General features: G+C 41.0%; 1 protein-coding gene across 1 annotated transcript in view; it reads left to right on the plus strand.

The window, feature by feature from the left end:
- ip6k1 (inositol hexakisphosphate kinase 1) overlaps nucleotides 1–16,789 on the plus strand; it is a 44,560-nt gene extending 27,771 nt beyond the window's left edge. Inside the window, exons 3-5 of the mRNA XM_048166879.1 lie at nucleotides 7,987–8,168; nucleotides 8,396–8,571; nucleotides 14,072–16,789. Coding sequence (XP_048022836.1) covers nucleotides 7,987–8,168; nucleotides 8,396–8,571; nucleotides 14,072–14,587 — 874 coding nt within the window. The 3' untranslated portion in view covers nucleotides 14,588–16,789. The remainder of the gene's footprint in view (nucleotides 1–7,986; nucleotides 8,169–8,395; nucleotides 8,572–14,071) is intronic.
- Nucleotides 16,790–22,141: the final 5,352 nt, after the last annotated feature.

Below are 22,141 nucleotides of genomic sequence, written 5' to 3' on the forward strand. Positions count from 1 at the left end.
GACGCCCTTGCGTGTTGCCGGTGATACAAGGTCAGAAAATGTCCACGACTCACACACAGCCAGTACTCGGATCCGCCAGGCAGGTGCCTCTACTCACTGGAACTCACTGAAACAGCCGTCAACACACGACCCAGCACTAGAGAGGTTCTATTCTGCAAATATACAAATGGTCACGCAAACACAGCTTAATTGTAAATTTAAATCTCAATTTAAATCTTGTTTAAACTAAATTTAAATAATCAAGTGTGTAGGACAAAAGAAAGGAGTCTAAAATGACAGTCACACTGAACTTGCTAAACCAGGACAGAAATAAACAAAAGGGTAAAGCAAAAACAAAACAAGGAGAAAGGAGGAAAAAAAAAAACAATTCAGAGGCACTTGATTCAAATTTGAATTAAACTTTGTTCAATTAAATTTCAATAAGTGCATAGAATAACAGAATGGAAAAAGAAAGGAGAAAGCCTTCCCTCTTTGCGAATTTCCCTAAAGGGAATTGCTTCTTGATGAGCAAAATGCCAACTGATTGACACTACTTAATTTTAAATTTCAATTAAATGTTATTTAATTAAATTTAAAATAAGTGTATAAAATAAGGGAGGCTTAGGTGTGAGAATGCTGTTACCAGCAAATCACAAACAGGACACAGACCTAAGAGTGGATAAAATAAAGCATTAAGTCATAAAAGGAAAGAAATTCCAAAGTAAAAATAACTCAAGAGAGAGAAAAGACCAAAAAGGGAATCATTGAAATAAAAACAAAGTAGAATAGAGTAGACTGAAGTACACCTGTAACAAACAGGAGAACGAAAAAGAAGAAAAAAAAAAGGAAGTACACAGAGGGAAGGGAATTGACTTATCTGGGAGTGTCCACCAGGGGGAGCACTTTCAGAAAGTGAAATCTCTTGTTGGAAGGGAAACTTGATTTAAATTAAAAATCGTACTCGGTTACTAACGTAACCTCGGTTCCCTGAGATACGGAACGAGTACTGCGTATGGGGAAAAGTCTCCCTTTTTCCCCGCTACTGAAGCCTTTTTCAATAACGCAGTGTAACTGCACCGTCATTGGTTCACTCATAGACAAGTTGTTGAACCAATGACGGTGCGGCATAGCTGCGCGACCTATGGCGAGAAAGCGCGCGAACTTTCCCGCCGAAATGGGCGGGGTTAAGGGCTATATAAGCAGGCGTTTCGCCATAGGATTTCAAGCCAATCGACTGAAGCGACGACACTGAAGCCGCAGCCTCGTGGCACGGCAAGTAACGCAGTACTCGTTCCGTATCTCAGGGAACCGAGGTTACGTTAGTAACCGAGTACGTTCCATTTCGATACTTCACTCGTACTGCGTATGGGGAACGAATTCAACCGCGCCGTGCCACGGCAGGGAACGACATAACTTGTTTTGGACACCGAGAGGGGACCAAGAGAGCAAGTAAGAAGGCCAAAGCCGTCGTTAACCCTTGTTACACTACAAGAGGAGATAACTCCTGAATAGGCGAGAGGCGGAACTCGAAGAGGCCGCCTGACTACACCGAGAGGACCCGAGCTTGTAAGGTCGGAACGTCCAGATGATAGAACCTGACAAAAGTGGACGGCGAGGACCAGCCGGCCGCCTCACAGATGTCCTTAATGGAAACTCCATTAGACCAGGCCCAGGAGGAAGCCATTCCTCTAGTGGAATGGGCCCTAACTCCTATGGGGCATTCAATGCCCAAGGAGGAGTAACAGAGATTAATCGCGTCGACTATCCAACGCGAAAGACGTTGCTTTGAGACCGAAGACCCTTTGGTGCGGCCACCAAAACAAACAAAAAGCTGATCTGACTGCCTGAAAGGCTGTGATCGCTCCACATAGGTCCTCAATGCCCTGACAGGGCAGAGTAACTCCAGCTCCTGTTCATCCACAGAGGGAGGAAGAGCAGAAAGCGAGATGACCTGAGCTCTAAACGGAGTAGAGAGCACTTTGGGGACGTAGCCATGCCTGGGTTTCAGTACGAACTTAGAGTCGTTAGGCCCAAATTCGAGGCACGCAGGGCTCATGGAGAAGGCCTGCAAGTCGCCAACACGCTTGACCGATGCTAGTGCAAGCAGCAGAGCGGTCTTCAGGGTTAAAGGCCTGAGGTCAGCTGAACTCAGCGGCTCAAAGGGGTTACCTTTGAGAGCCCTAAGGACCAAAGAAAGGTCCCAAGTGGGAACAGTAAGGGGATGAGGAGGATTTAATCGCCTAGAACCCCTTAAGAAACGTACCACAAGGTTGTTTCGACCCACTGACTGTCCAGCGATAGGAGCATGAAACGCCGCGATGGCTGCTACGTATACTTTGAGCGTTGAAGGGGTGCGCCCCAGGTCTAAACGCTCTTGGAGGAAAGACAGTATCGGAGATACGTCACACTCCACGGGGTCTATGTTGCGTGTGGAACACCAATCAACAAAGACCGACCATTTCTGGGCGTAGAGGCGTCTCGTGGACAGAGCACAGAGCCCCCCAACCTGAGTTGGATGCATCCGTCGAGAGCACCGTCCTTCGTGAGACCGCCTGTAGGGGTACCCCAAGACTGAACCAAGCAGGGTTCATCCAAGGTTTCAGGGCTGAAAGACAGGCCCGATTGACCTTGAGACACAAGCGGCCGTGCCAGGCGTGTGGAGGGACCCGGAACTTCAGCCAGTACTGCAGCGGCCGCATCCAAAGAAGGCCGAGCTGTAGAACTGGGGAGGCGGAAGCCATCAGCCCTAAGAGCCTCTGGAAGAGCTTCAGAGGAAGATAGGCTTTGTTCTTGACGGAAGCCGCGAGCTGCTGTATTGCCAGGGCGCGCTCTGGCGAGACCACTGCCGTCATGCGGACTGAGTCGAAAACTGCCCCCAGAAACGAAATGTGTTGGCTGGGGAGCAGCGAGCTCTTGGCTAGGTTGACCCTGAAACCCAGGCATTGAAGATGGCTGAGGAGCACGGATCTGTGGCGTTCCAGCTCGACTCGCGAATGGGCCAAAATGAGCCAATCGTCGAGGTAATTCAGAACCCGGATTCCCATCTGTCTCAGAGGGGAAAGCGCTGCGTTCATGCACTTGGTAAAAGTGCGAGGAGCCAGAGACAGCCCGAAGGGCAGGACCGTATATTGGTATGCCACCCCCTCGAACGCGAATCTCAAGAATCGTCTGTGATGGGGGGCTATCTGGATGTGAAAGTATGCATCTTTCAGATCCAGCGAGCAGAACCAGTCCTCGTGACAAATCTGTGCGAGGATCTGCTTCAGCGTCAGCATTTTGAACTTCCGTCTCATGAGGGAGCGATTCAAAAGTCTGAGATCTAGGATGGGCCTGAGGCCGCCATCCTTCTTGGGGACCAGAAAGTAACGGCTGTAAAAGCCTGACTCGCTCTCTGAAGGGGGAACTATTTCAATAGCCTCTTTCTTCAGTAAGGTCATTACCTCGGCCCGGAGGACGAGAGTGTCGTCCGAGTTCACCAAGGTTTGAAGCACCCCGCCGAAGCAAGGGGGTCGTCGTGCAAACTGGAGCGAGTAGCCCTGCGTTATGATCCCGAGGATCCTCGGAATTAAACGAGGCGGAGGGGAGACTGCACGAGGGAGCTTTTGGGGTGGTCCGGTCGCAACAGGACATTCCCCAACCCTCTTCCTTCCTGCTGGATCAGGACGTCTTCGGAGTCACCGGGTCCAGCACAATCTTGGGCCGGGGTCCCTGGCGTCTCGGGAAGGAGGATTGGCGCTTAGCAGGGCGAGGGCGCTGACGATGCTCCTTAGGCGGTGCTGCTTGAGAGGTGGATGGGGCAGGTTTGGTCTGCTGAGCCGGCGCAGTCCTGGGGCGGCTAGAAGCAGAGGCAGAGCTGGAGCGCTTGGGCAGAAAGTGTCTCATGGCCTGAGACGACTTCTGCGCCGCTGTGAAGCGCTCGGTGAAACCATCCACCGCTGGCCCAAAAAGACCGGAACGGGAGACCGGGGCGTCCAGAAAGGCCGTCAGAAAGGCGGCGGCCTGGCAGGAACCACTCATCCAGGCGGCTACGCGATGGCTCCTCCGGAGGGGCCCAGTCGAGGTCTAGCTCTTCCACTGCTCTGGATAGGATGCGGAAGAGCTTGGCATCCATACCCTGGCCGTGATCAGTGGGCTCCAGAGGAGGCGGGGGAGCGGGGTCGTCCGGCTCGCCAGCCCATCCTTCCGCTTCAGAAGCCGCAAGAGACATGGAGTCATCCGACTCTTCGTCAGATCCTCCAAACGAGACGAGGTCGCTCGCATCTGCAGAGGGACGCTGCTCGGGACGGGAGAACATGACGGGGGATTGTTCTCTTGGGGGAGAAGGCGAGGCACGCGGGGGCTGGGCCGACGTGAGCTCGCACAACTCCGGGCGCTGAGTCGCTCTACCCCGCTGTCTCTTCCTGGCCGGCTCGCGGGAGGAAGGAGACAGGAGGGCACGAGCGGCGAGATCGCCTTCAGTGAAGAAGGCGACCCGCGAGCGCAGAGAACCGAGGCTCATGCTCTCGCAGTGCGGGCATGAGGCTCCAGCGAGCGCGCCGTCGGCGTGGGACTTGCCCAGGCACGCGACACACTCGCTGTGTCCGTCGTCATCGTGCAGAGGGGCTCTGCACGTGCCACAAGAGTGGCGCGGCATTTGCAGCAACGCCGCCGCCGTTATAACGGCGATTGGGGGGCTCTTTTAGAGCGGCAAGGGCCGCGGAAGCTCTTTTAGAGCGGTAGAACCGCTGAGGAAACGCTCTCTTATAGCGGCAATAAGCCGCGGGAAAAGCTCTCAATGGGCACGCCGGATGGCGGCAGGAGACGCGCTGAGAAGGCGGCCGGAAGCGGGAGGCGGGCGTCTCGAGGATGGCGCTCGGGGCGGCAGTCAGCGAGGGCGCCGGCGCTGTCTCCAACTGGCGAGTTCAGCTGGGTCTGCTGCGGGGCCTCTTCAGACGGCGGCGAGAGCTTCTTCAAGGCGGCGAGCTTCTTCTGGCTTCAGACGGAGATCAGCGAGGAGATGCGTTGTCGTCGCTGAAGGAGAAAGGACTGAAATCCTATGGCGAAACGCCTGCTTATATAGCCCTTAACCCCGCCCATTTCGGCGGGAAAGTTCACGCGCTTTCTCGCCATAGGTCGCGCAGCTATGCCGCGCCGTCATTGGTTCAACAACTTGTCTATGAGTGAACCAATGACGGTGCAGTTACACTGCGTTATTGAAAAAGGCTTCAGTAGCGGGGAAAAAGGGAGACTTTTCCCCATACGCAGTACGAGTGAAGTATCGAAAGGGAACTAAACGTATTTAAATCAAATTTAAATCAGTAAACCACATTCCAAAAACGATTGAAAAGCATAACCATTAACAAACAGTTACAACAGCAACATTAAAGTAGTCACGGGGAAATTTGGAGACAATTCAGTTCAAAGTGTGGAAAGCAGAGCTACCCAGAACATCCACGCGATGGCGTTAATGAGTCCACACAACAATAAAGTAGGGAGGGGTGCCACACACCTGAACAGACTGCCCTCTGGCGTCTGGTCAGAGTTACTGCATCCACCTTCTTCACTCGTGATGTTTTAAATTAGCATTTACGGCTGATTTAACTGCACTTATCATGGATACAAACTTTTTAGAATCTCTGCGGATTCTTTGATGCCAGTTTACTGGACACTACTATGCAACCTTTAATCACGGGTACAAACTTTAGAATCTCGACGGATTCCTTGGGTACCGGTTCACTGGATACTACTATGCACTCCTTATCGCGAGTACACAACTTTGGGAATCAGTCCCTTTTTGTGCAAACTACTAATCAACATTAGGTCAGGATGTCGATATAAGCTCCAAATTTTAACACATCAATCGATAAATCAGATAAACTGTTTTCCGATTAGATTCGTATTCGGTAACGTATTTAGGTTAGCTACGCCGCTGACATCACCAAGGAGCAGGCACGCTATTTTGAATTATTGGATGACACAGTAATTCAAATTTAATAGCGGTATAAGTTATAAGGCCTTCTGAGAGATTAGTGGGAATCTTGCCACAAAATCTCTTTTCAAAACAAGCTTAATGACGATTCAATTCGTTTCATTCAAGCGGAAATTAATATTAAAAACTGTATTTCAAAAGATTGTCGCCCTCCTACAGATACGAATTTGAATATTAATGGACTGCAGTTTATTTTACGGTCAACAATTGACTACAGTGTTTTAGACACAAATAGCTTTGTTAACGTCTCGTCAAAGTGAGGGACGGCGTGTCAGCTCACTGAAATATATAGCGCGCATTACACATTAAATTACACACAAATTTATTCTAGACTGCTCGTCCACCAAAATCCAAGTTTAAAACGTTGCCCGCATTCTCCACTAAATAATCTGTAGTGATTCTGTACAGTTATTAATCATTTTATGGGTGGAATATATGAAAATAATAAATCATAAAGATTTATGATTAATTATGATGCATATTCCGACCCAAGGGGAAATTAAACATATATTGTGAATTAATTACAACGAATTATAATCAATTACATATATGATTAGTTCTGGTTTAATAATTATTTAGAGAAACTATTAGTTTGTCCAGCAAACCGTTAGCTCCTCACAGAATATTATCAAAAGGAAGGTTTTTCTCTGGCCACGAGAAAGACTTCCTCTTCTAGCATCCAAACGTAAAGCAAGGATAGGATCGAAACGTTAAAGTGACCTGGTTTTTGTTGAATGAGCAAAAGAACAATCGAGCATGGATATAATGTATTTAATATATGAAAACTACTACTACAGAGGTTACATGTCTAAATACAGAATTTACACATATATACAAGAGTGAAAGTAAAGTAAGGGAAAGAGAGAAGACAAATAGCAAAACTTACAAACAGTCCTTGAAAGCCAGCACGGAAATCAGTTTCATTATGTAAGATTGAGAAACGGTACTTGCAATAGTTTAGGTGCAGAGTTTCGTAGAAGTGCGGCTGTGGTTTGTTGGCTTCTTCCGTTTCTGCGGGAAGGTTTGAACTGAGGACTGGAAAGTTAGTCTTGCTGGAGATGGTGGTCCCGAAAGGAGCTCTGCGCGTGGTGGAAGCGCAGTCACCTGGGACGTCCGGGAGAGACGTGCACGAGGTAATCGAGAGACAATAGGGAGACACCCAGAAAAGTTGTGTGTTGGTGCTTTTATGGAAAACCACGCTAACACACCTCTTTGGTTGGAATAGCCAATGACATAGGTGCAAACTTGGTGGGCAAACTTTTCCTTTGTCTTGTCTCCTGGCTGAATTTGCATAATTTATGGGTATCAGATCGGATAGTACTTTCTTCACAGTACCATTAAACAAATAGAACAATGCATTTGTCAGCTATGTGACATATCTCAGTGAATGAGAGGTAGCAAGAGCTTTAAAACAAGACCAAACTCAACAGATCAGAAAAGCATATAAAAGAAGTTATGGTTTACAGACAATAGTATCATTAGAAATTACACTAGCACAACTACAATCCAAGCTAAGCTTATACAGTGGGGATAACTATATGCAATTTGACATACAACGGCGGTCACATTTAGGCATAATTATATTTTACACATACAGTCTTCAAAGCATGTTTGTGTCTTTGTGTCTGTGTGTGTGTGTGTGTGGTGTGTGTGTTGGAATGTGATCTGGCACTTAGTCCACATGAGGGGCCCTTTGATGTCCCAAGAGCTAGGAAATGGGGTTCTATGTTTTACCTCAAAGGGTCCACGGAAGTGTCAAAGGTGCTCGTCTTTCGCAGACCGGCCGGAGCCGATGTGAGATTTACAACACAGTCCAGCATGCTAAAAGCATTCTGAAGATTCCAGATTTTATTGACTGTCCTGATAAGTGTGCATATGCTACAACACAGTTTTTCCTATCAAGCTGATCTGTGTGAATCAGTAAACTTGCCAAGCAAACATTCCCATGTAAAATATATTAATTCTTAGAGTTGGCAATCATGAAACATTCTCAGGTGTCACACTTACATTGAATTGTGGGTAATAGTGTGTCTCTGTAGTCTGCAGGAGTTGAAGAGTCCTCTTCTGGATCTCCAGATTCATTCAGATGTGCCCTTCCAGATGCTGGACAGCAACAGCGGCCTGAGCTCAGAGAAGATCAGCCACAATCCCTGGAGTCTGCGCTGCCATAAACAACAGCTCAGCCGCATGCGCTCCGAGTCCAAAGACAGGAAGCTCTACAGTATCTTACTCTAGAGTTAACATGTCAGATTTTTGTCAGTGCAAGCAAGTGCATTCATTTACAATAGTGATTACACTGGAGCTAGTTGTGCCTTAAACAGTTTTAACGCTTACATTCCAGCCAATCAGAATCGAGTATTCAGACAGACCATAGTATAAATACATGCAAAACGACTGTGTGCATATGTATTTCCTCTCTTATGATCCTTGACCCAAAACCTCCACCAGAATTTCTGCTGCTGGAAAATGTGGTCCATCATTTCAACTACCCCTGCATCCTGGACTTGAAGATGGGCACCCGGCAACACGGCGATGATGCGTCAGAGGAAAAGGCCGCCCGCCAGATGAAGAAATGTGAGCAAAGCACATCTGCCACATTAGGAGTGCGTGTGTGTGGCATGCAGGTGCGTATGGCTTTGACCTGAGACACGTTTATCATGTTTATGTCAGGGAAGCACCAGTACTGCAGTGGTGCTGATTTGAATTAGTTCAGGATTAGAATTTTAAACTCTTGGCCTAGTAGTTGGTACTCATATAATGTCACCCAAGTTTGAATCTAAAGATGAGACAGGAGTCCCTTACATTTGCTGGAAAACAAATGTCATTATGGTAATTTGTAAATGTATGTCTATAGAATAGGAGGGTCTTCAACCCTGCTCCTGGAGAGTGACTATCCTATAGAGTTTGGCTCGACTCGGATTACTTAAATGAGGCAGTTGCAAGTGAAGACTGCAGGAATGTAGTGCTGAATTCAAAACTAGCATTCTACTACATACTAGCATTCTACTCTCACTGTTTCTGCCATAGAAAGGTATGGTAAACGTAGTAAGCTAGTATGTCTTGAATTCAGCATAGCTCTCCAGGGGCCAGTTGCACCAGCTATGTGTAAGTTACAAATTACCCTAGTTTTACCGTAAATTACACTACTAAATATTTTTTGCGATACACCATTAAATTGTTGAAGTGTAACTATACGTATAAACTAAATATTTACGGAAGCCTCCGATCAGGAGTAACGGTTGGAATAAAATAGAAGACTGAATTGCATCAATAAGCTCTTGTTTTACCTGACAGACTTCAGTTCTTTAGACATATATGATAATGCTGACATTTACACTCACTTGCATTTTAAAAGAGAAAACATTGTGAAAAGATTACTGTGTTAGCGGCTCTTCAACACAAACCCATATTTACATATAAAAACACTGTTATTCATGATTATGTAGTATTGTATTTAATGGAAACTTATTTTTACTGTTAGTTACGTGAGGCAGAATAAGTTCGAATGTTGGATAAACTAAAATTCACGCATTTCAAAACAACTTCTTGGCAGCGATACATTTACTGGCAGATGAAGTGGACCAAGAAGAGAGAAATGTCAAAGTTCCTGAAGATTAAGCGCATCTTTAATTGATAGAACCAGTACATTATTAGAACTATAGATATTTATGGTTAGAACGTCTCACAGAGAAGCGCGCCTGCTGCTTGCGCACCTTATCATGAGCGCTGTGGCTGAAACAGTTGCGGCGCTGCAAGTGAAAAGTGCTTTACAACAGGTTACTTTACTCATAGAAATAATCTTAGACAAGCTGTCCGAAATTACTGCGTGCTATATCAGTATGAATGTATTTTTATCTCTCTCTTTACCATTCTGATTGTTGTTATGCAACAATTATAGGCCTACAATGTGTAATCCATCTGGATGCTAATAAATGTTATTTAATAATAATAACAATAATAATAATAATTTCTGTTCCCAAAAATAATTCTGGTGATGTCTAAACCCATCATTTTTAGAAAGCACTTTGATCTAATGTGAACATGTGTTGGTGGTATAATGGTGTGGAGGATATTTGACACACTTAGTATCAATTGACCATCCTTAAAAAGCCACAGCCTACCTGAGTATTATTGCTGACCATGTCCAGCCCTTTATGACCACAGTGTAGGCTACATATCTTGTAATGGCTACTTCAGCAGGATAATACACGTCACAAAGCTCAAATTATCTCAAACTAGTTTCTTGAACATGACAATGAGTTCAGTATACTCCAATAAAGCAGATTTGGGATGTGCTGGAATAGGAGGTTTCATGTGCTGGAACAGCGCTTCAGACTGCCTCAAAGTGATTCTCAATCAATGAAAAGCGCAGATTTATTCCAAGCGATTGATAATGAACTCAAGTTGATGAATTATTACAAAGTCTACTTAATGGCCTTTATATAAAATGTTTTAAACGATTGTAAGAATCTGAAGGATCAGCCTGCAATAGTACAGACATTTCAAAATAAGAGTCCTAGTGTATTTCGGACTTGTTTATAATTAAAAGTCACACGCTAAGTTTTTACTTTTTCTTTTGGGCATTATTGGTATTTTGGTTACACAATAAATTGTATTTAATTTGATTTCCATTTAATTCATTGTAAATTATTGTAGTCTCCCCCACAGAAGAAGAAGAAGAAAAGACTAAGAACATTATTTGACACATATATTATTCATTTTATAAATTTTACTAGTAAAATCTGTGTCCCATTCACTGAGAGAGACACTATATGACAGCAAGGAGAACATAGGAAACTATTTAGAAACTATTTAAATGCTGTAATTTTGCATAATTTACAATGCATAATAATGCATAATATTAGTATGTAATTAAATGTAATATGCTATGTATTTAAAATTAATTTCAATAAATAAAAATACTGTTAAAAATCACACATTATTTGTTTGTCACATGTAGTAGGCCATTTTTGTGCCGTGGGTAATAGGAGGATTTTTCGCCCGGCTACCACCACAAGTATATTTCAAACCTGTGGGAAGCACTGGAGGGTTTAAACATCAGAGATATTTTTGGGAATATAAATTATTATTATTTATTATTATTTTTATAAATAACATTAGCATCCAGATGGACTACACATCATTTTATTAAAGGCCTATTATTCATGCATAAACAACAATCAGAATGGTAAAGAGATAAAAAAAATAAAACATACTGATATAGCACGCAATAATCTCAGACAGCTTGTCTAAGATTATTTCTATAAGTAACGAAACCTGTTGTAAAGTACTGCTCACTCGCTGCACCATGGCTGTTTCAGCACTTTAACAGACATGCCACAGCGTGATATCTCACGATAAGGTGCAAAAGTGCCAGGCACGTTCTGTGTGGCATTCTAACCATAAATGTCTTTGGTTCTAATAATGTACTAATTCTATCACTGACTGACACGCATAATCTTCAGAAATATTGACATTTCTCTGTTCTTGCTCCAATTCAGTAAATTCCTCGCTCTTAATAGCTCTGTCTACCACCCCCATGTTTCCATCACCTGGCTCCACCTTGGTGCAATGATTGACATGGCGGGGCGGGAACTTGATCGGTTCTGATTACGTTTTCAATTCCACATTGAATTTTGCTACACTTATTGCAGGGCATTTAATAAAATGTAATCGCAAGTGTCTTAACTGTGAGTGTAAATGCAATTAAAGGGGTGGTTCAGTGTTTTTTTTTTTTTTTCTAGGCTTGATTGTGTTTATGGGGCACAGTTTAACATGTCTTAATGCTTCGTTTTTTAAAAAAAGCTGTATTTTTCATATATTTTACTTTTATTCTACATTGTTTCCATTGTCATTTGAACGGCCGGTTTGACTTCCTGGTTCTATGATACCACTCCCTCTGAAATAGGCAATGGGCTCAGATTGGTTAGCTGGCCCAGTGTATTGTGATTCGCTGAAGCGTCCGGAAACGCCATGCCTCTTACCATTAATTGTTACATGTGCTTCAGTGGAAATGTAAATAATGGCGTCTATGTTGCTGTATCACATTGAGCCCGAATCAGACCCAGATGAAGAGGGTCAAGCAGAACCTCTGCAATCGCGGCTTTTAAAGGACGTTTATGAATGGTATTTCATTTTGTATTTGTGTCAAAGTGTTTAGATATGCTGTCACTGCTGTTTGTCAGCTTTCAATGTACGGTTTTATCCTGATTAAAGCTTTACTGTAGCTGAATACATGACTGAGTAGTAGCGTTTTTGTCAAAGTAGCGTTTAATTTATAGCATGAACAACTGTTTGTCTATAGAAGTTTGTTGGCGTTTGTTGGAGAAGTATGCAATAGAATTTGGCTAACTGGCTAGCGAAGCCAAACCGAGTTGGTCTTTGTTTACGTCCTTGATGCAACCAAAAAATAGCAACAGAACCATACATTTAAAAGACATGTACAAACAATAAAACGTACTTACAGTTTGGGGCAAATAAACAGCAGCTTCTGCTTTTAAAGTGGGAACTGCTCCATCTTTCAGTAATAGCCTTTGTGCAAATCCAGCATTGATTGAACTCGTGTAGATTCTGGAAGCTGTCTTCCGCGCCGCATCCAGTGTAGAAAATATCACTGATTATTATAATGGGTTCTATTATCTTTTGACGCTCGCGTCCGGTGTACACAACTTTTCCGCTTCCATTATGCTGCACGACATAGGTGTGATTTCAGACACCCTAAGAAAAATAACTTTTAAATGATCATTTGCAACAATTTTTGCTTAAACATGTTAAACATATATAATAATTTCTGTAGTACATTTTAATTTTAATTTTGCAACTAATAAAATGTTAAAATATATGTTTAAATTATATGTTAAAACTAATGTAGGAAATAGCAAATATAAATTATATTGAATTTGAATTATCATTTTGTTCCAAACTTTGCACATATGGTATGGAAAATGTTAATTTAAATACAAAGAAATGCATTGCCATTTTGCATATTACATTTCAAATTGAATATTGCTACCCATAAGCTTCCATAACACTGGAGCAGAGTTGAAGACCTGCTGTAGAATATTCTAGTAGGCAAGCCAATATAGATCCGGGTTTTAATACAGACTCTGTCTCTTTCCTTTTTTGCTTGTAAACTTTGCTTGTTTTGCTTTATAGGTTTATCAAAGTGTATTTGAGTTAAGACACGGTTTGGAAGGTGGATTCTTTTTGCATACCCTCATTAAAGGGTTAGTTCACCCAAAAAAAATTATCCCATATAAGCAATCCAAGGTGTATGTGACTTTCTTCTTTCAGCCAAACACAATAGGAGTTTTATTAAAATATATTCTGGCTCTTCCAAGCTTTATAATGGGAGTGAATAGTAACCGTGAATTTTAGGCCCAAAAAAGCGCATCCATCCATCATAAAAGTAATCCATACGGCTCCAATGGGTTAATAAAGGCCTTATGAAGTGAAGCGATGTGTTTTTTTTTAAGAAAAATATCCATATTTATAACTTTATAGAGTATAATCATTAGCTTTCAGTAACATCTATCCACGTGCTCACGAGAGAGTCGAGTTCCAACGTAGGATGTTGTAGGATGCAACAAACTCAAGCTCCTCCGACATTTCTTTAATTCTCTTTTTAGACTTCTAATTCGTGACCGGTGTTTTGTTTTGCTCTGTACTCTGTGCTTCTGTGTTCATCAATACGTCATGCATCAGGTCAAAGTTCACTCTTACGGCAGTAATTCTAGTTTATAAAGTTATAAATATGGATATTTTTCTTACAAAAACTCATCACTTCACTTCAGAAGGCCTTTATTAACCCCCTAAAGCCATATGGTTTACTGTTCACCTACGATGGCTTCAGGGTGAGTGGGATAATTTTCATTTTTGGGTGGACTAACCCTTTAATAACATTGTCATTTTTTTTTATTAAAAAAGTTACATTGTGTAGCTTAAAACATTGGCCTGACCAAAGAGCAAAGTGATTGAAAGCAAAAGCCAGTGAAAGGCTTGAAGACTGTATAATCAAGTCTTGACAGAATATAACAGGTGATTAATCACAAGCCATTTTGGCCATCATAGCTTCATTTAGTTGCATCAGCCTTACCAACCTCTCCTCATCTCCTTATTCTGCAGGTGTACCAGATGGACACAGGTCATTATCTATGCAGGAACAAGTACTATGGCCGTAGTCTTTCCATTGAGGGATTTCGGCATGCACTCTTTCAGTTCATGCACAATGGCACGCAACTGCGCAAAGACCTTTTTGAGCCTATCCTGAGCAAACTGTGTAGCTTGAAGGCTGTCCTGGAGCGCCAGGCCTCGTACCGCTTCTACTCCAGCTCGCTGCTCATCATATATGAGGGCAAGGATCCAGAGTCTGTTGACGGGTGGCAGAAACCCTCAGAACTGCCACCTGAAAAGGAAAATCAGGCCACACTGCTTGGTTCTCTGGAGAAGCCACTGGTCTCTGAGCCCCATACCCCTCCTCAGGTGCTCAGTGTGGATGTGCGCATGATAGACTTCGCCCACAGCACCTTCAAAGGTTTCCGGGATGACCAAACCGTCCATGACGGCCCTGACCGCGGCTACGTATTTGGACTAGAGAGCCTCATCAACATTTTGCAGCAAATCCGTGAGGAGAACCAGTAGCCAAACCCATTGTTCCTTTAGTTGCAGTCCAATGTAAAAAGCTCCTCCCTCCAGACTATTGACATTTTCATAGATATAAAGATTGCACATTAATGCAAACCTAAAGGTGTGTTTTCTGTTTCTCACTTAGTATTTGAACCATGAGGGATTCATATACATAAGAAATGGAGGAAGGTTCTTGACTCTCTTGTCATGAAAGAAATGGCTACTAGTCTGCCTCCCCTCATCAGAAGATGTTTCAGTTTGTTTGTCACATGGATTCATCACCACCATGTGGCCAACTGAAGTACTGCAGTCATGAACTGTGAGCTCAGGGCACGTCCGCTGTCAGGGTCTCTCTTAAAGTGTGGGATTGCCATAGAGAGTGCAAGTGTGTGTGTCTGTGTGTGTCAGTGTGAGTGAATTGCAAGAAGAAATGCACAGGTCATATTTTACCCCAAATCACAAGAAATAAATCTTATTATATTGCCTAAATAAAGCCTATTTTTAGGACCTTTAAGATTTTTGTGCCATTATTATTTTCATGTTAATTTAAGCATGAAAGCATTTCTCCCCATATCTTATTATAATGCAATCAACAAAACATTCTATCCAGAAACACTGATTTTGTTTTTCATTTATTAATATATTATAAATATGCTTAACTATGAAAATCATGCCACAATGCAAACAAAGTCTTAATGGTTTTAAAATACTTTATGCAGTATTGTTTTTTTCTTGTGTTATTTGGGGGGTGGGGGTGAAATATGAGCTGTTCTCAGCATTTCTCCAGGAGTTATAAAGGGAGCAGTTTAGCTCAGAGTCGTTGATTAAAGCTTTATTGTAGGAGTTGGAGGTGTTTAAAGGGAGGTTTTAAACCACTCATCTCTGATGACAACATGATGATTCTGGCCTTATGGCAATAGGTGAATTAAGCTTAGCTATGCGCGTCTATTTAACCGGTCAGGTTTTTTTGTTTCTGGGGGGGCTTTTTTGGTAGCTGTCTTAACTCTGTACATTTAGAGCAATCATTACATTTTACAGTTTTTACATATTTGTTGGGATAGTATATTTGTAGTCTTGAATTTAGATTACCCTTGTGTTACAAAGTCTTTCCCTGTCAGTAACGAGGTTCTCATTACAGAAGAAAACCTCACTGCAAAAAAATAATTTTCTCAATCTGTCAGAATTTTTAAACATCCTTAAAACCTTGAAAAGCAAAATTGTGTAAGGTATTAAGACTTGTTTACAGAAGAAAAAAATAATAAAATCTCAGATTAATTTCTTACCCAATTGGCAAATCTTGAAAAAACTTTAATATTTGAAACCATTTTTATTCATCCTCCAGTTGTTTTAGGCATATTTAGATATTTTTGTTGAAAAACAAATGAGTTAAAATGACTGATTAAGAAACTTATCTTTGCTTTAGTTAGTGCTCACTAACTTCTGCACTGTAAATTATTATAAACACCATTACAAGAGCATGACTTTGTTTTGTTTTGGAGTCATTTTGAAGGGTTGTCTCTTAACTACACCGATACACAGTGACAATTTGCCCACCATCAGCAAATGTAGCAAGATTTGTCCCTAGGTTCATTCTTGTCAAGTCAGTTGAGTGCAGAATGACACGTTCAGCATGTTCTCTGTCTAGGTGAATCATTTATTGCACTATAGTATCATCCTTTTGCTGAAACATGGACACTTTTCTGCATTCTCTGGGAAACAGACATCACATCCACCTGTAGTAGCAGTTGAGCAAATATACTTGTAATAACTTTGTTCGTTCGTCTTGTCCTACATTTATTGACTTTGGTCACATGTGGTGTATAAATCATAAATCAACATTACAAAACATGGCATCTATGCGGAGTTGTGCCGTAGGGATGTGTCTGTATTTAGACGTGTGATTTTGGTCAATAGCCATAACTGGGAGCCCAGGAGTGTATCGCGTACATTGTTTAACAAAGTCATCACAGCACAATCAGATAATTTCCGTAACCATTGAAGGGAAATGTTTGAAGAACAAATGCCACATGCGTGATGTGTTCTCTCACAATAAATGAGCAATGTACTAAAGTTAGAATACATCATTACTAACATGTTGGCATCATTCTGTAGCTGGTTTATGTATCTAAACCTTTCATTTGTGCCGAAGAGAGGATCCCACATTCATAGATTTGGCATAAAAAGAAAGAATATTATTACTCCTCATCCTGAAAACAATCCTTTTCTCTTTATTGTTGTTGCATGGATGTTTTTTTTTTTTTTTTTTTAAAAAAAAATATGACAACTTTGAATGTGAGATATAAATTGTTTATTTAAGAAAAGTTGTCTTGTCTCTTTAATATTTTGTTGCTGTTTTGACTTGACCAAATAAAAAAGAAGAACATTTAAACCGTAACTTTGAATACAAAATAAGAGTTTAAATAGAAGGATTTCTGTGTGCAGTCCAAAATAAATAATAATAATAATTTACTTTTCTTTAATTTAGGGTACATTTCATATCAGCAAAATGCTTTCTCAATAAAACAACTATTGGATTTAGTTTATATATTTTATCAGTGTAACATATCTGCTAAACACCATTTTGATATTACCAACAAAAAAACAAAAAAAATTCCCTGGTGAGTTTGTCAACTATTATTAACAAAATGTATGCACTACATACACTGATTAAGTTACTCAAATTTTAACTGTTTGTTGATTTATTTAGTCTATTCTATGTACAGTGACTAATTTAAAAGACTTTAAGACTTAAAAGAATTAAATTTTTTTGCAGATATTTGTGTAAATTTCTCAGCATGGTCATTAAGGACAAGAGCATTTAATCATAAATCTACTTTAAAGATAATTTTGGTAGTTTTAAGAATGCCATGCAAAACTCTAGTCCATGTGGATATAAACTATACCCTAAAATAATATCAAAAGCATATTTAAAATGTAAAAAATCTGTCCAGGCATAGTTGACAATAACAATAACATAGTTGACAATGACAGTTGACGCAAGTAACAGTTAACAATGACAGTAACAGTTGACGCAAGTAACAGTTGACAATGACAGTAACAGACAGTAACGGCTGACGTAAGTAAGTAACGCAGTTAACAATTTCACCATTTTTCCTCATAATTTCAATGGCTTGTTTGGCCAACCAAATGTAATTTTCTTGATCAGGCTAACTTCATATTTTAATATTTTTTTCAAATAAATTCATAAAAGTATTGTAAACCATAACAATGTTCCATAGATAGTTGATGGGCAATTAATATACTCATTGATGATTCATTGGAGATAAAATATAGAAAATATAGAAAAAAAATTAAGAGGATATTTACCAAAATGTGTTCAAAATATCAGCAGCATAAGAATGACATCACATGATGTTAGTCACATGAGTTAAACCATTGTTTAGTTTTCAGGGATTGTTTGGTTAGTAGTATAGTTTACAGAATTTTTGCAGACATTAATAAAATGAAATATTTTCTTATTTGAAAGAAAATTAAATTTAAAGTCAATGTATTCCTCTGAGGCAGGGGTTCCCAAACACATTCCTGGAGCCTTCCCAACACTGTACACTCTCAGAAAAAAAAAAGGTACAAAAGCTGTCACTGAGATGGTACCCTTTAAAAAGGTTCTAATATGTACCATTTAGGTACTCATATGTACACTTTTGGTTCCAATATGTACCTTTAAGTTACTAATATACACTCTTTAGGTATAAAGGTGTACCTTTTGAAAGGGGTACTGCCCCAGTGACAGCTTTTGTGCCTTTTTTCTGAGAGTGCATGTCTCCTTAATCAAACACTCCTGATTCAGATCATCAGCTCATTAGTCAAGACTCCAAGACAGGGATGGGCAAACTCCAGAGATTGTATTATTATGGGGAGATGTGAGGGTCTGTATCTCTTACCATTGGAGAAAGCGTAACGGCTAACTTGCGGCACCTTTCAGCCTATCATGTAATGGCCTCTAGTCTCCTTCCGTGCGTACCGCCACAACCGGAGTGTAAGCATTAGCTGTTACGCTTTTTTGGCTAATGTTTTGTAGGCTTGCGTTCCAGTGGCATTGGCAAACTCTGTCCTGTAGGGCCACTGCCCTGCAGAGTTTTAGCTGCAACCATGATAAAACTCACCTGCGTGTAATCCTGAATACCTTGATTAGCTGGTCCAGGTGTGTTTGATTAAGGTTGGAGCTAAACTCTGCAGGGACAGTGGCCCTCCAGGACCAAGTTTGCCCATGCCTATTCCAAGACCTGAAATGGGTGTGTCAGACAAAGGAGACATTCAAAATGTGCAGTGCTGGGGAGGCTCTGGGAATGTGTTTGGGAACCCGTGCTCTAAGGTATTTGTGCCAATAATTCTGGGGGTCCATCTTACCCTCAAAAGACTGACTAAATCTCACAAATGTTGATACTGAGATGAAATGACTGAAGGGTGTGTTTATGGCAGGCCATTTTATCATTTAATGCTGCATGTTGATTATCCATAATTATAGTTCGCAATTGCATTATAATAATGATGCAGATTTTCTCTAATTTGATTAGTAAGAAAGATGAGATATTTGAGATATTTGTATGACACGTACATAGAAATGACTAGTCAAAATTATATTTTCAAATATAAATATAGCTGCAAGCAGCAATTATGGGGCCAAGCACAAAAACGGCACAAGAAGCCAGCCAACATGGCTGTAAGCATCAGACCAACTGCAACTGTGAGCAATTAAAGACGTATTAAGATCATTTTAGGCAAAAGAGCTAAAAAAAATGATCAAAAATGAGGATTTACTGGTTCATCACTTTCGACCAATTGGTGACGCTGTGTCCAAATTGTTGTGGTATGGTCAGAGTGAGGTGACAATGACACTTGCAAAGTTTGGTGTCAATATGTCAAAGCATTGCAGAGATACAGCTTCAAGAGTGCGTTTTGCATCATGCCTCAAATTCCTTGCTCCGGTATACGAAAACGGTTTGACGTATCGACTTGAAATTCATAACTTTTTGTCAGCATGGTCTGGAGATGATACAGTTCGATTTTGGTGAAAATCAGAGCAACGGTCTAGGAGGAGTTTGAAAAAGTAGGTTTTCAAAGAAAAACAATATGGCGGACAGGAAGTCCAGCTGACTATGGCAAATTTGATATCTATGTTCTCAGGAATCTACTGAGACCAGTTGGAGTAACGGCCTAGGAGGAGTTCGAAAAAGTAAGTTTTTCAGAAAATTTGAATCAGCTTGACCTAAGGAATCAGAGAGAAAAAAGAATTTTGTTTCTAGTCCTTACGGTTCAAAAGTTATTAGCATAAACATAAGTGCAACTTTGGACAGCTGGTGGTGCTAGAGGGATTGAGTTAGAGACTCCAAATTTGCTATGGACAAAGGTCAGACTGTCCTCTAACTGTGTGCCAAATTTCACAACTTTCCCGCAAGCGGTTCTATGGGCTGCCATAGACATTTAAGAGCGGAAGAAGAAGAAGAATAAGAGTACGGAACGCCAACGATTACAATAGGTGCCTACGCACCTTCGGTGCTTGGCCCCTAATAATTGTTCCTCTTCCTAGTCAAATATACTGTGATGTGTTGAGCAATTGAAGTGCACTTAGCTCCATCCTTTACCTCCTGTTGCTAACAGAGCAGACACTGCATCCAAAACCGCTGATAGAGCAGGTACTACATTTCATTAAGAACGAACTTCAACTGTTAAAAAGTATGTTCTATAATGTGTGCATAGGTTATTTTTTCAAAATCTAGATAAACCCACTCAAATGAGAAGGAAAACGCTCATTTGATAGCATTTACATCATAATAATCTGAAGACTGCACTTAATACTTCTGAATCAGTACTTATGCACATCCAGATCCATTGTCCAAGTCAATGTTTTTTTTTTTAAATGAGTTTTTGGTTAAATGCCTGAAATAAAGTCTGTGGTTAACACAAGCTCTAGATATTTTCATTTTTTTCAAAAGCTTTTATGTGTCTTGTAAAAGCCAGTTGCTACCAAATGGTTAAATGGGTCTACAGAGGTTTTTGGGGACATTAAACCTCAGCACAGCAAACAGGAAAACATCTCGGTTACATATATAACAATGGTTCTCTGTGTGGGGAATAAGACACTGTGTACTGTAACTGTGGAACACCCTCAAGGTGTGACAGTTGTCTGAAGGCCATATAGATACCTTTCCATTTCACAAAAGGTTTTTTTAGATTATTAAAATGTTCATTACACTAAGAAAAATTGGTTCTTTTATGAACTGTTCAATATAAGGTTCTTTGGGGAACCCAAATGTTGTTCGTTTATGGCATAAAATCACAGCAATTCATTAGCTTATAGCTCTAGTGATGCCCTCTGAAGTGCAGCACCAATCGTGTCTTAAGAGGTTGAACTCACAGCATCACTCCTCAGATTTCTATGAAAGAAGTCATAGCAGTAATGAAGGAGTATGTCAAAGATGCAAGTGGTGCTCACTTCAGAGCCAAATGACATCCATCTCCCTCTCACTCAACCTAATGGGTGGAGCTTGACCTAATTAGGTTTAGAGATTGGGTTCTGGGTGTGGCTGGACCTTCAAGCTCCACCCATTACATCCAGAGAGGGAGAGCTTGACGTCAAGATCTGCAGTGAGCTGCCTCTCCAAAGTTTACAGTGTCTCGTTCCCTATGTGTGTAACCGAGAGTTCACTCTGAATGGAGTTTTTTTTGTAGTGAATTTTACCTTAAAAGTTACAAAGTATATTTTTTATTTATATACATTTAAAAAAATACCACCACTAATTTTTATTTTCTATTTTCTGATGTTTTGAACAATTGGCATGTTTGCAGTAAGGCTATAGACTATAACACACTTTGGAACACTGGTAAAAAAATAAAATAATTTTGACTAGCCTATGATTGTCATAATTTTGACTTTTTATAATTATTTTTATTTATTTATTTCAATTTACTTTTAAAGCACAATTAAACACAACTACCGTTGACCAATATGCTGTACAAAATAAAAACCATTAACAGAATAAAACAACAAAATCACAGATAAAAACTAAGAGACATCAAAGCAGGACAACTGCATCAAAAGATCAAATAAAGAAGTTTTTAAACTAGATTTAAAAATGGGCAGAGTAGGAGCAGATCTAATTTCCGTAGGCAGACTGTTCCAAAGTCTTGGAGCAGACTCGATCTCCCCTAGACTTGAGCCTAGATCATGACCCACTAAGAGCTTCAAATTGGCAGACCTAAGAGCTCTTGCAAGTTGATGGACTGTCAGCAGATCAGAAAGGTAAGATGGTGCTAACCCATTTAACAACTTGAAAATTAATCAAAGAACTTTTAAATTTATCCTATAACGCACAGGTAAAAGCTTGTCTTCACAACTTGGTTAACCTGTCTATCAAGCTTTAGGGCACTATCCAACACCACACCCAGATTTTTCACATGTGGCTTAACATAAGGTGCCAGAACACCAAGATTTACATTTGCTGTACAATGTATGTCAGAAGGGGTAAACACCATAACCTCAGTTTTACTCTCATTCAAACTTAGAAAGTTCAGAGACATCCATGTTTTAACATCCAAAAGGCAAGTGGC

This window comes from Megalobrama amblycephala, linkage group LG2 (genome assembly GCF_018812025.1).
Source record: "Megalobrama amblycephala isolate DHTTF-2021 linkage group LG2, ASM1881202v1, whole genome shotgun sequence".
NCBI lineage: Eukaryota > Metazoa > Chordata > Actinopteri > Cypriniformes > Xenocyprididae > Megalobrama > Megalobrama amblycephala.